The following is a 14,639-nucleotide window of genomic DNA, read 5'->3' as shown; positions in this document are numbered from 1 at the left end:
TGAAGAGTTGCTCTGGCTGCTCCCCAGACCAGGGCTCCTCTCCTCAGTCTTGGCTCCTGTGCCACCACTGTGTGGATCCTTTCGGTACAACGCCTATAAAGCCAACTACGTACCAAGGGTGCAGAGCCAGAAAGGGGCTTTGCATGCTCAGCTTCATAAATATAATAATCCAGGGGTAAAAAGAAGTAGCCTGGGGCTGGTTCATTACACTGGCGGCTCATGACATTGGGGAGACACTTGCACTGGCCGTCCTTCGGTGAGCACCTAGGGTTAGAGTTGGTAAAGGGAGGATATCAGAGTGGGTCATGGCTGGGTCCTCACAGCACGAGAGCAGCTCAGCTCCACCCTCGTTTCAGCTCTGCTTTGTTTCTTCCACTGTTGGATCGTTCCCACTATTAAATTTCTTCCTACCACCCTCCCCTTCTGATTCCTCCTTCTGATGCTGGATTTATTCATTGCTACTTTTTCCTTGCTGAGGAGGCCTGATATGCTTTGTCTTTCTCCATCCATTCCATACCTGAAACACGAATCCTTTTGTCTCCTGAGCATCCATTACTACCTATTCCTGTATCCATTTCTTGTTTGTGTTCCTATATCTATTACTGTATCTACCAGTATTCTTAAGTATCTCTTACCCATAATTTTAGAGGTAGGACATGAGATCAGAACAACCTTTGATTTGATGTGATATGGTAATTTTCAGATACTTGCACTCTTATTTAACACATCATATAATTACTGACTTTGATTAACCTGCTCACAAGGAGCTGCTCTGTGGCATCAGACCATGTGTTCCTATGCCTGAAGTCTAACAGCAGTAGTGAAGACCTCTGCCCTACAAACTCCTGAAGGAACCCAGCTGAAACGAAACTTACCTCTGAAATTATGTATTTTAAACAGGAGCAAGTACAACAGAAAAAAATAAGATATTTCTAGGTTTTAAAATAGATATGTGAAGCTAAGTTAAAAATGCAATCTCTAACTTAGTTGTAATTTCTGTTAATACTAGGGTCTCTGGTTCTCTCAAACCATGCAGTTTATATTTAATATTAAACAAATCTTGTCTTAATCTGATTCAAAGTCAGCTTCAAAGGAAAGCAGTAAATCCCATTTAAAATCACAAATAAATTTCCAAGATCCCAACATAACTTTACATTGTTTGTACTTGATTAAATTATGTCTGTAGTCTATTTTCCCATTTGTACTGACACTCTATTAACCTAATTAGAAAGTGTAGCCTAAGGGTTTATAAAAATTAAAACCAAGAAAAAACTTGAAGAACATTGACTTACAAGTTATTCTGGGACCCACCAATGTCACAGTCACACGGAGAACAGCCATACAAGCTATTGCCAAGACCCCAGTATCCTACCTGGGATAAAAAGAAAGTGGAAGATTTTTTTACAGCAAACATTTAAGTATGTAAAGCACAGCAGAACTTGTTTCCCTGGATGAATGATGCTCTGGCGCACTCCTGGGCTGCCTGCCTATGCTTGGCCATGTGAGATTTCTTCTCTCACCAGATGGCATTGGTGCTTAGTCACTGCAAGAATAGCCAGATATTTATCCATTTGTGCAAACAAGTTGCTCTGAAAACAGCAAAGATGATCTGAGATGATTTTGCATTTCCTTTGTTTCCTGTGCACTCCTCCTAGTGCAATTTGATTGCACAAATGTTTGCAAGCAGTAAAAAAGAACCAGATGTGTCAATACAGAATGAGAGCATACAGCTGTAAAATTATTTTTAATTTTGACTAATTGTTTACTTTTCTGGCAATGAAAAGGTGGGAGATGAGAGAGGGGACTTCTAAAATTACATGCAGAAGTAATAACAACACCCGAATACGTACGAGGCATTTTTCACAGCGCCGCCCCGTGGCAAACCGATGGCAGAGGCACTCTCCGGTGGCAGGGTCACAGATGGAGAAAGGCAAACTGCCAGAGGGATCACAGTTGCAGGCTGTGGGGAGAGAAACACACAGTTACTGCTGCAGGCCTTGGTGACAGCAGCAGGACTGACGCTTGCTTTAGATGTGGCATCAGTGTGACAGGCAGTCTCTGTCCTCCAGACAGATGCTCTGCAGATGGACGTGTCCTGGCACCCCACAGACCTCGGTCTGCCCTCAGGAATGGACTCTTCCCCAGCACGGACCCTCTCTGGAGGAGCAGGGCACTGGCAGAAGTCTGGTGTGGTGGTTTGTGTGCTGATCTGCGCTGCACAATCCTTGTGCGTCGCTGAGTGCCATGTGGTGGGCATAGTGTGCTCATGAACCCATGGTGTGCCTGGGTAGGGGTGGGATGTGTTTTTCAGCCTTGCTGGGAAGAATGGCTGGCTGGGAGCTCTCACAGCAAGGCAGTAGCTCCTGCTGTCTTGATGCTGCACCATGCAGTGCAGAGTCCAAGCATCCTAACAGTGATTTCTAGGATCTTCTCTGTGGCTTTTCATTCGCCCTTGTGCTGATTTTAATTCTAGAATTATTTTCATGTGTTTTAATCTCCTGTTTCAATTAAATTGCATGTTTAACTATGATTCTATTTACAACAGCCTGATTCATTACAATACACTATATATGCTGCCAGTTATTTTGCATCTTTTCCATCTCAAATGCTGCACCAGGTACATTAAATTACATTGACACTAGATTACAGTAGGCAACCTGGTATTCTGTGAAGCAGGTAGTATCTGTGCATTAATGTGTGCAGCTGTGCATTCAACTATCTCCATTTCTTAAAAGTGCTTTGGAAAGAAGAACAGAAGAGCTGGTTTACATACGCTGGCAGCCCAGGGGGTCACTGCCTCTCAGCCCGTAGTAGTTTGCCCTGCACTTGTCACAGCGGACTCCCTCCACGTTCTCCTTGCAAGGGCACCGACCCGCAACTGTCCCCAGAGCAGGATCTGTGCGGCTCTCACACACGCCGTTGTGCACTGTACCTTCCAGGTCACAGTTGCAGGCTACAGGCATGGTCAAGAAGACATAAAAAAAGCACATTTGGATGTAAGCATGAAAATGCAATTACAGAGCTGCAGGTAGGCACAAATTCAGGATTTTTGTAAAGATTAGAGACATTCATCCATGCTCACTGTGTTGGATGCTTTACAGTTTTTGCACAGCCACTGTTAGGAAATACAGGAGTGTTTCCAAGATCTACTTTTTCTCTGGAGGAGAGTTACAGTCTTCAATTTAGTAGAAACACACACTTTGTCTTGGGTAGAAATAGGCATTACTCATCCACTCCTTACCCTCCTAGAGTGCCTGGGTAGGAGAGGGTCCTATAACTATAAACTATAACTTTTGGAGATGCTCTCATGAAACCTGTAGGATTGCAGAAGGGTATTACATGTGAGCCACCTCCCCAGAGCTGGTCTGAGTTGGTCATGGCTGAATTATTTACTGGAAGCAATGGTACTTGTGGATTCAGCAGGGGACAATACCGTCATGATGCATTCCCTTTTTTCCTAAGGCACTACCCATTTCTCACAGCAGAGCTGACATCTACCACATCACTTCCCTGGCTAATGTCCTCTTGGCTCCTTAAGGACTTGTCATGCCAAACAATTAATACAATTAAATTATACTCAGAGCATTTTTTCCCATTCTATATTAATACTGAATTTAGCTCACCTTTCAGAAGAAGACCTTTCATGCCTGAAAGGTTATTTTTCTTATATATGGCAGGTATCTAGCAAAAGTTGTTGCTCCTCCCATCATTTTGCACCTGTCCTGTAATCCCTGACTATCACAGAAGCAAAAGCACTATTACTATTCAAATTTATATTGATGTTGTTCAAGAAGGATGATAGCCCTGCTGGATTTCAAACTTCAGTTTAGCGATGAGTTGGAACAGGCAGCCATTTTCACAATGCTGTTTGAAGGATGCTATCATGCAGCTACTTTATAAGGGAGTTTGGATGTTATAGGTTTGATGACACTTTTACAACCACATGAACATTCAAGCATGGAGATGCCATAGGACTTAGAGCAAAGAGAACCAGAACCACCCTGTTTTGAGTCATTCTTACAGAAGGTAAAAAAAGGAAGCTTACGGAGGCATGCCTGAGGGTCTGAGATGGCTTTCAGTGGATCCCGGTAAAAGAAAGGCTTGCACTGGTCACAGTGTTGCCCCATGGTGTTGTCCTGACAGTCCTCACAGACACCACCACTGACCCTGCCGCTGGTCTGGTACGTGGCCATGTCAAAGTGGCATCTGCCAGAGTGGCCATTGCAGTTACACCCTGAAACCAAATCAAACAGTGGTGTATTTCACACCATGACTCCTGTTATTGTGGTCTTGTCACCACTGCTGTCTACCATTAACTCAGGGTTATCTGTTACCCACATGATTTCAGTTTCCCAGCAAGATTATAGCTCCTCAGGCCCTGTGCTTCAGAGCTGAGGAAACATTGGAGACTCATGACAGAACTGGGCCCTACACTTGGAAAAGTGCCCATGCAGGTGAGTGTCCTTGATACGCAGTGGGAAACACTGTTCCACTGAAGAAAGATCGAGCTGAATATTTGTTACAGATCTTAATATATTGTTCTTGTATATCCTATGTTACTCACTATTGTGGAAATAAATAACTTACACTTGTCTAAATTCTTCTGTCATTCACAAGAAAGACCCTATGCAAACCAATGAATGATCTTTTTTGCATTAGTTGCTTTTTCCTCTTATTTTTTCTCTTTATGAAAAATAGGAAGATGAAACAGCTCTCCTTTTGCAGGGCAACACAGTACCAATGGATACAGGAAGCCACCTATTTTCTAGAGGAGGCACAGAAAAGCCTCCCTCCCAGAAACCAAACCATCCCATTATGCGTTGTACTGGGATTGTGCTACACCCACCCCCCCAGCTATTGAAAAGGAAAATCATGTGTTTGAGTTACGTTTGCAAGCATTATCTTGTGCCCCTTCAGCTGGCCTCCAGGGAGTATCATTGTAGAAATCTTTACATCTTTCACACGACAAACCTTCGGTGTTATGATGACAGATACATTTCCCGTGGACCTGCAACGCGGTGAGAACAGAGAGGAGGTGACATGAGAGGAGAGATCTGCTCGAGGTGTGCCAGCAAGATCAGGAAAATTCAAAGCTCTTTGGCTCCCTCAGCTGACGAAATTTGTAGCTATTTCAGTAAAAGCTCTGAAGAATACATGCAAGCTTTAACCAAATAGATTTAAAGACATTGAGCAACATTAAGAAAAAAAGTACTTCTAGAGATGTCAAAGGAGACTTCAACTTTTTAAATTCTAACTCTCTCTCCCTACATGTCTCTATATTGAGATACATATTTTCCAGGAGAAAAAAAAAACTCTTGTTCCCAGAAGGAAAGAATTCACAATCAAGTTATTGAATTTTTTAATAATCCATTTTTCATGGATTAGCTTTGCATTATCAGCTATTCTTTGTGCTGTTGCCTCCTCTTCCACCGCAGAGCCCCAGAGCCCAGCTGGAGTGAGGAATGCACCCAACAAGTGGCCATTGAAGTCTGCACACATCACAGGCTACTTACTGCATTACGTTTGCACCATTACAACTCTGGTATTTAGCTGCTATTTTCAACATGTCTTGTCCCAGTTGCTTTTGAAACACCATACTAGTGCCAACAAAGGGACAGCTGCTGAACAATCCAGTCCAGGGTTTTAAAGGAAGTAGCTGTATCGACACATTTTACAACTTGGAGTTGCAAATGTTCAATACAACCTTCATCAGAAAACTTCCTTCCTCTCCTTCCATCTCTTCCTTCCCCCAAAATACCAGGTAGGAATTGCCCTTGTTGGACACAGCGTTAACAACTCACCATCCCAGGCTGATGGAAAACATCTCCCCGCAGATTCTGCACGGGATCACACTGGCTGGCGTGGCCATTGCAAAAGCAGCTGCCCCGCACAACCATCTCATAGACAGCATAGTAGTACTTTTCGAGGGGATCACTGTGCCTTCTTCCAAGCAGAGCATCTCCAAGGGTGTGCAGTTTAGTAAAATTGATCCTTAGGTTTGTCAGCGTAATGAGGTCTGGAAAGAAAGAAGAGAAATCAAGAGCGCAAGTGCACTTGCAGATGAGCAGTATGAAATCTCCACCTTGGATCAGTCATCCAAGAATTCCCCTATTCTGTAGAAATAGTGAAAATTATCTAATATTGGCCTAGACCAGTAACTCGTGCAGTGCCAGGGCATGGACTGACTCCTGGCACACATCTCTGTAAGCGTTAGCACCCTCCTTGGTATGGCTATGGCCAGGGCAAACCATTTATTTTCCTTGTCAATATCTTCATGGGTTCATGTACAGCTCTGGGGCTGCTCTCAAAAGGCAGTGTGGAGTGGACCACCTGATCCCAGAAGGAAAGATAGTTCAGCTGCATGCATAAGCTCGGCAAAGCTGTGCCATTTGCCCTCAGAGCTAGAGAATAACATTGGTCCATTTTATTTGTTAATACAGATGTCTACCTATGATCTTTTGGTACATAAGTTTCAACATCATTGACTTAAATCAGCTGACTCTTTCACCCTTTCAGTGTACAAAACAAGCAACACCAGCAAAGTTACCTCTGGAGAAAACCTGTACTGTCCATACCTTGGATATATGGCACATATGGATTTTCTATTTCAAAGCTGGGATCCAAAGCTTTTAAAACAACCTGCAAAACAAATTAACACAGCTCTGTAGATCATTGAAGCTACTATTTCTGGATATAAAGTCAGTTACCTGAGACCCATTAGTTACTAATGCCACTTTACTGATCCCATAAAAGAGAAAACACAAGGCTATGGCTCTGATTCAGCAAGTGCTCTCACCCTTTCAACCTGGCCTTGGCTGAGCAAGGCAAAAAGACCTTTTGGTGGATTGATGTGTCAGGAGGAAGGAAAAGCAGTGCCCTAGAGTGATGTAGAGATGAGACCAGCACCTACCAAAGGGAACAAAGGACAGGCCCCTGACTTCAAGGGTAGAGGCTGATGCAGAGTCAAGATGTCTAATGAGTGGGACTGCCATGTGAATTTGGAAAGCAAGAAAGAGCAATAGAAGGTTTTGTACAAGTTGTTTTATGAATTCATTTGGACGTGAAACTGAGAGTAAAGTGCAGTGTTTATCTTTCCCTCTTACTTCAGTAAAGGGAATAGCACTTCATGTCTCAGAACCTGTGTAAGTGGATCTGATGAATACAGGCAAGAGACCCTCAGCTCCAGAAAAACAGCCACATATGATCTGAACTCAAACACAGGCACTCAACAATACCTCGCCTTCAGTGGAGGGCTCAATGTCTGAATATCTTGAATCACAAATTATGTCTCCCACACTTTTCGCTGGACCAGAAGATATGTTGGGAAAAGAAGCTGAACAGTCCTGTGCAAAATATCTAAATGCTTTCCAGGTCTGACCAAAGTCAGTGGAGCGCTCCACCAGCATTGCTGCAGGCCGAAATGTCTGCAAGAAACATTATTACAAGAATTCATTAACTAGGTGTTGATAAGACATCTCAGAGGTTGTCTTACTGACATTGCTGTTTGGAGGATGTCCACAGCTGCCAATTAAAATTCTGTGTGTGGGAGCCTGCAGGCTCCCTGCAGGGCTACTGTGCTGGTTACATGATTCTCCAAACAAGCAGTATTCCTCATCTGAACCCACTCAGCAACAGGGAAGGACAACCTTCCACATAGATATAAGATTACTTTCTAAGTAAGGAGGTTTACCATAATAATGTAGGAATTTTGTAGAAAAAAATTGTAACCATCTGGATCACAATGGATATGCGTGAGAAGACTGAACTAAACTTGAAAGAGCAACTTCAGGTCAGAAATGTCCTAAATTTTTAGGGCTTATTTTGCAATTTATTTTTTTTTAGCTTTATTTTTTGGATGTATAGACCAGAAGGCACATGAATAGGAAGCTATTCAGTCTATCCTCCTCCCCGAAGGCAGGAGCAACTGTAACTTAACCATACTTGACAGCTGTTTATCTAACCTGTTCTTACAAACCTCCAAAGATGGAGCTTTTACTGCCTCTCTAAGCAATTTATTCCTGTGGTTAAGCAATTAGTGTATAGCATTACATAAAAGCTCTGGTAAAAAATGTACCTTAAAAGTCAGGATAAGATGGCTGAATTGGAATAAAGTTTCTAGGTCCAATCTAATGCTGACATGGTCAACGCCTGAAAAGAGAATGAAGACGAAGAGCACAATGCACACATTGGAGGGGTTGCTGAGAGAAGCTTTCCCATGGTGAAATTAAAGATGCCTTTTCCAGCACAGCAGCAAGTCTTTCTAGGGCATACCCTGTGCACAAATCCAGCATGGGGCTGGATCACTCTTTTGGGGGCAATGCAATGCATTGCCTTTCCAACACTGGCACCGGCAATGCTGCATGTCACTGACACTGCAGGAGGTGGTTGAAGGTCTTGTTCAGATCATTTAGTCTGTAAGTGATGGTAATGTTCTGGGCTTATGTCTTCCTATATCCAGCAAGACCTTTAAAAAATTCCATCCAAATAGTTTGTTTATTTCTAGGAGAAATCTCACATTAACATTGTGCAGTAATGTTTTCTCAAAGAAACTTACCGTTTTCTGACTGCCACCACTTCTTTTTCCTAGCAGGCTCGAAACTTGTGATAACATTTTCAACCATGTGACTGTTGTGCTGCATATAGGGATTATATGGGTATCTGGAATCACAGAGAAAGCACTTCTGTTCAGCCTAGAAAACAAAACAAGCGGGATAAAAGATTAATTTCGTCTCTAAATATCCAGTAGATATATACGTATTTATGCCATTGCAAGATTAAAGCCTGTCATGTTGCTTTGGGTGCCTGTGTTTTTAATCACTCAGGCTTTCATATGTAAGGAACAAGCCCAGGAAAACCATCATATGCACAAACCGCGCAGATAGTGAATGTTGGCCTCAGTTTGCCCCAAGTACTCTATAAACAATTCACTTCTTCAGTTGTGGAAAAGGGATCTCAGTAAAAGCAAAGAAATAAGTTTGTCAAGGCACTGATTCTGGGTTTAGCTGCCAGAGGGTTTGTATTGCAAGGGTTTCTCAGGAGACATTTAAATTTTAAAAGTTGAGCTTTTATTCATGTTTCATAAAGGCTGTAGAAATTTTCAGCCAGAGACAGCAGCGAGGAGGCAGAGGGGATACAAGGGAGGACTGGATGTTTCAAGATCTGAAGAAAGCTTGAAGAGGAACATTTGCTAAATCATTTACACATATTTTTCCTCTCTCTTTCGCAGATTTTCAGCAGCTCAGAGACCCAGCCAGGAGTGGCAGACAGATGCTGTTGTACAAATGGAAGGCAAGGCTGGATCCAGGTACAATGCAACTAGGTGGTCTGGGCTGACATCACCACCCACACCACTGTCAGTCCCTTTTGTAGGCATAAGCAAACTAGAAAAGTTGAAAAATAATGCAAAGGAGGAAAATCAGGATGTGGATAGGATGAAAGGGTCTTGTTTGAAAATGTAACAAGCAGAAGATTAAGGTGGCAATGATGAGCCAGTATCTCAGTGCTGAATGAGAGGCCTTTGTCTGAAAAAGGGCTTTGGAAGTGAGGGCAGGGAGCTCCTATTTAAGGTGTTAAGAGGGGTATTAAATGGGAGACATAAGGAGAGGTGACAAGGTCAACATGCCGGGCTGGAAGATGACCCATGCTGAGCCATGCAGACAAGCCCAAGCTGCAGGCGACCGCAGCCGGCAATGCCACGAGGAAGCAAACGGCAGTGGCTGTGCCAGGGGATGCTCAGGCTATGCAGGGGCGGCTGCGCCACACAGACGGACTCTACAGATTTGGGCAGAGCCTGAGTGCAAGGACACAGGTATAAGCCAAAGCAGAAGGTGATGCCCAAGCTGTGTGCCTGGCCAGCAGGGACACTGGCAGGGGGAAGGAGAGACAACACAGGATCTACAAAGAAGTATTAGGAATGGTTTGGACATCTTTGCATTATGAAATTACCTGAGAATTATTCACATTTAAATAGAAAAAGAGATATAGATTTACAGGTATGGTATAATTCATGTGTTTTAAACATTATGATAAATATATATTATATTCAGCCATTTTATACCACACTTTATCAATGTGCAATTGTACAATTTAGAAGATGAGACAAAAATACAAAAGATACTATGTCATCTTATTTTAGAAAGCTCTGGTATGGACAGCTCAGGTTATTGAAGCATTTGGCAAGACTGTGCACACCCACTCTCTGGTTTACATAGATATATACAATATGACACTCAGTCAACTTATGTTTAAGGTTGCTCCATAAAAATCTTTTTGTGCCCGAAAGGACAAGCACATGCATGTCCACATAAGGCAAGCCTGGCAGATCCCATTTGCCTCTGAAGTGTGCAGCTTTATACTCTCCTCAATACTGAGTCCTTCTCCTTTTCCTTTCAAAGCATGTGTAATTACTAAATCTAATCATAGGGCTAAAAACCACTTAACCTACATTTAGAAACAATAAAACACATTAAAGACTGAAAATGATTTGCAGTGCTTCTTTTGAAACACAAAGCAGTTGAACTCCAATTTTTTTTCAAACTGAATTTTCAGTAAGACATCCCAGCCGAGTCCTGGCAGCTTTCCATGCTGACTAATACAAACTTTCACAAGTGAGGTTTGCTCTCCTCATGATGCCTGGCACAGGTCATCAGGAGGGGAACTGGTGGAGGAAGCACTTGGCTTTGGAAGAGGCAAAGCTTTCTGGCCAGCCTCCAGCAAAGCATTCAAGAATGTGCTGGTAAGAAGGAGAATCAAGTTGAGGGGGACTCTCCGATACAACGTAGGTGACACACACATTTAAGGAGAGTTGGTACAGCAGATCACATTGGCAGAGCACAAGCCTCTCTCTCTCAGGCTCTGCAAAGCAGCAGAATTTGTAGTTGTCATCTCCTTCAGGAGACAGTCACCAAGGGTCAAGATACATTGAAGCAGCATTAAATCACAGGGATTATTGCGGAACAGCTGTTCTTTTTCATGAGTCTGTATTTAAATAATTCAAAGGATAAGCACAGACTAGTGAAAATATTTTTTTTTCTATTGCTCTTTGATCTCCTCTTAAAAAGGGGGAAAAAAAGGGCAGTCATCCAGCTAAGGGCCAGAAAGACGATGTCTCTGAGGTGGCCCTTTGTGCCTGTCTACCAAGCAGTGCCGAGAATCAAAGCACAGTCAGCGATTTAGTGCCCAGGATCCACTTGTTCAGACAACATGGGGAAAATCAGCAAAGGGTGAAGAGCAGCTTACAGGCTCTTTTGGAAGAGAAAAGGAGTCTTTACATTTTGCAGAAAAATGTTTCAGTGAGTAACTTGGAGCAGTGCTTGCTGCCACCTCAGCATGGCAGAGCTTTGCACTGTAAATGTGTCACACCATTTTGCCAGAAGGTCATAAACTGCAATTATTTTCAAATGCTTATAAATTAAGCTGTGTTTTATTAACTTCCTCTTCAGCCTACAGCTGGTATTTAGTGAAAATATTTATATTTGCAGCAATTTATTAGCTCAATGGGTCCAAATCCTCCAGGATGTGCAACAGGGGAATTGCTGTTTCTCCCTGCCCATGGCTCCAGCACACCATCTGGTCTTCCGCAACCCCCATCACTGCAACCAAGGAGCAAGAGAGATCCCTCTGATCACCCACATTTCAGATCTGCCCACCCACCCACATGGCCAAAGACTGGACTACACCACTCATTTTTCCCTCTGCTGAAGATGGCTTTCTGCTTTTATCAACATGTGAAGAATATGAGATCAAAAGACATGAGAGGACATGGTGTGAATCGCTTAACAGGCTGCCTCAGGTCTCAACACTGTATGGGACATGTCCTCCAGCGAAGTCCCATCAAGGCAGTGCCTACAGCCTGCAGGACCACACTCCTCCTGCTAAGCGCTCACATGCAAACTGCGGTCTTCATCTCTGAGGCAGGAGTGGGAAAAGAACCTGCAGAGCAAAGCTCCTTCAGAAATCCCTTTGCTCATTTTCATCTCACAGATATTTCTCCCTCTTGAGATGCTATACATCACTCTAGAGGCTGTTCGTTGCCAAACTGTCTATAAGTTCTGCAATACGGCATAGCCTTCCGCCAGGCTTACATTATACTGTCTGATGGTTTTGCAGACAACTTCAGTAGAAACTTCCTAGTCTGGGTAATTTCTTTTTACAGATGAGAATATTGTTGGTAAGCAGAGTTCAGTTTATTAAAAAAGAGCTAGCAAACCAACCTCTAGGTAGCCTATGATGCAGTATTTCTGAGGCCCATTCATTCCACAGGTTGATGATGCTGTTAACTGCTTGCTGCGACCCAGGAGGAGGTCCCCAACGGCCGGGTGGCAGGACCCAGCATCACAGTCATCCTGTGCATGCTGGTGTCTTACCAGCACTGAGCACAAAAGAAGATCAAAAAGAGATGAAATTGTTTTATATACCGAGCAGTATTCTCCAGAGAAAATCAGTTACATTCTAACATCAACATAAAACTAAATTATCCTTTGCCTGTACGTCTTTTGTCCTTAATATAATTTGGTAGAATCTTAAGAGCTTTGTTAATGAACACATCTGCTAAAAAATCCTTACAAAAATATAGCCTGCACATTGCAAATCTATGTTAAACTTAAATTCTCAGCACATTATTGCACAGTAAACATGCCAATCTGCTATGAGCAACAATTTATCATGCTTCCTACCCTGGCATACCCATAGCCAGCACTCCTACATCAGAATCCCAAGCATTTAAATTGACTCTGTGAGCAGAGCCAAATTTGGATTAATTCTGCTGATTTCTATTTACTTCCAAGTGATAATGGGGGAACTGAGACCCAAATTGATGTCAGGAGTCCCTGAGATTTTCTGATTATTTGCAATTAACCTCCTGGTCCAGTCCCAGAACCCTCTGTTCAGACCTCATGGAGTGGTCATTAATAATTAAACAGAATAATTCTTAATTCTCTAAACAATTGCAGGATCTTTTGGGGTTTTTTTTTCCTGAAACAACTTTAAATATTTTCCCCATTATGTTAAGGCTTCCCTTACAGGGCTTGTCCTTTTAAACAAGTTCTGTCCTGAAACCCTGAACAGGAATGGGTACCTTGGAGGCTTTATCTGTTCAACTTTACTTGGCTCAACTTGTTATAAAAAAGTGCAGCTAAAAACCCCACCACTGATACATGAAGATCCCACAGCACACTAGAAAACTAATGTAATTACAACAGTAAAAATACAGTATTTTACAGCCAGATTTCAGTCTATGGCTCAGGCTATACTTCAGATGATGAGTGACGCTTGACTCTCTAGGTATAAAGCAACACATAAGTTTGGTTAGCCTGCTCTTCTTTATTTATGCAGATCCACGCTCATTATTCATTAGCAGATATTGATTGCCCCTTTCAGGACCTGATTCAGACTCAATTACAACATGTATCTTTTCTTTGTACTTCAAGGTTTCATATCACACATAGCTCCTAGGCAGGAGAATGGGGAATAAGGACTCACTCACATGTGTCTTACTAACGTACTTAAAAGAACCACTTTAACAAGTGTGAGAGAGATGTTAATCACAAGTTAATATTTCAGAATTGGCCTGAGTACATCTGTACTTACTGAGGTGTAACAGCATGGCCAGCCCCAGCCTCATGCCTCCCCGTGAAACTCAAACTGGTGCTGCTGCAAGAGAAGGACTGATGGGTCGCCTGGTGCTCTGCCTCACCAAGGCACTCCTTGCATGTAGGCTTACCCAGAGCTTACCTTCAGTAGTGTGACAAAGCTGTAATAAAAGTATAAAGATTAAAAGGAAACCCTGGCTTTGATTTTGTTCCAGTGAAAATATCTCATGACAGAAATTTCGGCATTGAAACTGGGATGAAAGCAGAGGAACACCTCACAAGGGCTTTTGGAGAAGACTGAACACATATTCACACTTACTGTAAAATAGAAACAGAATGCTATATCAAAAATATTGTAGTATTCAAATACAAGCTCTTTAATCTTAATTAGATTCAGCAGGGCTGTCTGCAGAGATCTAACTCCTTCTCTGGAGCTTCATGCTTCTTGCATTGACTTAAAACAAAGACCAAGGTCCTAATGAAGATGCCACTGAGAAATGTTTGAAGTCAGGTGCTATGAATTTTGGCAGAGACAAGATTATAATCGCATCTCTGAGTGTGGTGAGGAAAAACAGGTAATGTCAGTGTCAATGCAAAAGACTCATACAGGGAAACCTCAGCGTGAACCCAAGGGAGGTTTATTGTGGTATTTACTTCACATTTTTCCTCTTCCTCCTCACCTGGAGGAAAGTAAGACTTGCCAACACAAAATCTCTGTTGGAAATACAGAAGGCAGTCATGGGTATAAAAGACAAACCAGCATCCTGCCACCAAGTAGAGTTCCCAAACCACAACCTGCCCCCATCTTTGTGCCTTCCACCTCTTTTTCCACCTGTAGTCACCAGCAGGGCCTGAGCGCCCTGATGCTGCTCCAGCTGCTGGGGCATCCCTGTGTGAGTGCACCCAAAGTGCTGCTTCCCAGCTTCATTCTTGTTCCTTGCCTTCATACAGCCATCACTGTGCTGAATGAGCTAAGATGAAATACCCTCCTCAGAGTAAGGGGAACATAAGCAAAGGCATTCAAAGTAGATGACAACCTAGATGGCTATT

The 14,639-nt window shown here is 42.8% G+C and overlaps 1 protein-coding gene across 1 annotated transcript in view; it reads right to left on the bottom strand.

Annotated features, from left to right (window-relative positions):
- The window catches only part of LAMB4 (laminin, beta 4), a gene marked incomplete at its 5' end in the record, with an annotated part of 47,643 nt that overhangs the window by 25,609 nt on the left and 7,395 nt on the right, over positions 1-14,639 (bottom strand). Inside the window, 12 exons of the mRNA XM_010193489.1 lie at positions 114-264; positions 1,293-1,372; positions 1,851-1,960; positions 2,774-2,953; positions 4,046-4,234; positions 4,888-5,008; positions 5,802-6,016; positions 6,576-6,639; positions 7,236-7,424; positions 8,075-8,148; positions 8,555-8,690; positions 12,213-12,370. Of these exons, the coding sequence (XP_010191791.1) occupies positions 114-264; positions 1,293-1,372; positions 1,851-1,960; positions 2,774-2,953; positions 4,046-4,234; positions 4,888-5,008; positions 5,802-6,016; positions 6,576-6,639; positions 7,236-7,424; positions 8,075-8,148; positions 8,555-8,690; positions 12,213-12,370 (1,667 nt within the window). The remainder of the gene's footprint in view (positions 1-113; positions 265-1,292; positions 1,373-1,850; positions 1,961-2,773; positions 2,954-4,045; positions 4,235-4,887; positions 5,009-5,801; positions 6,017-6,575; positions 6,640-7,235; positions 7,425-8,074; positions 8,149-8,554; positions 8,691-12,212; positions 12,371-14,639) is intronic.

Source organism: Mesitornis unicolor, unplaced genomic scaffold (assembly GCF_000695765.1).
Source record: "Mesitornis unicolor isolate BGI_N332 unplaced genomic scaffold, ASM69576v1 scaffold19741, whole genome shotgun sequence".
Taxonomy (NCBI): Eukaryota; Metazoa; Chordata; class Aves; order Mesitornithiformes; family Mesitornithidae; genus Mesitornis; species Mesitornis unicolor.
The sequence above is the reverse complement of the archived record's forward strand: the minus strand, read 5'-3'. Positions and strand labels throughout refer to the sequence as shown.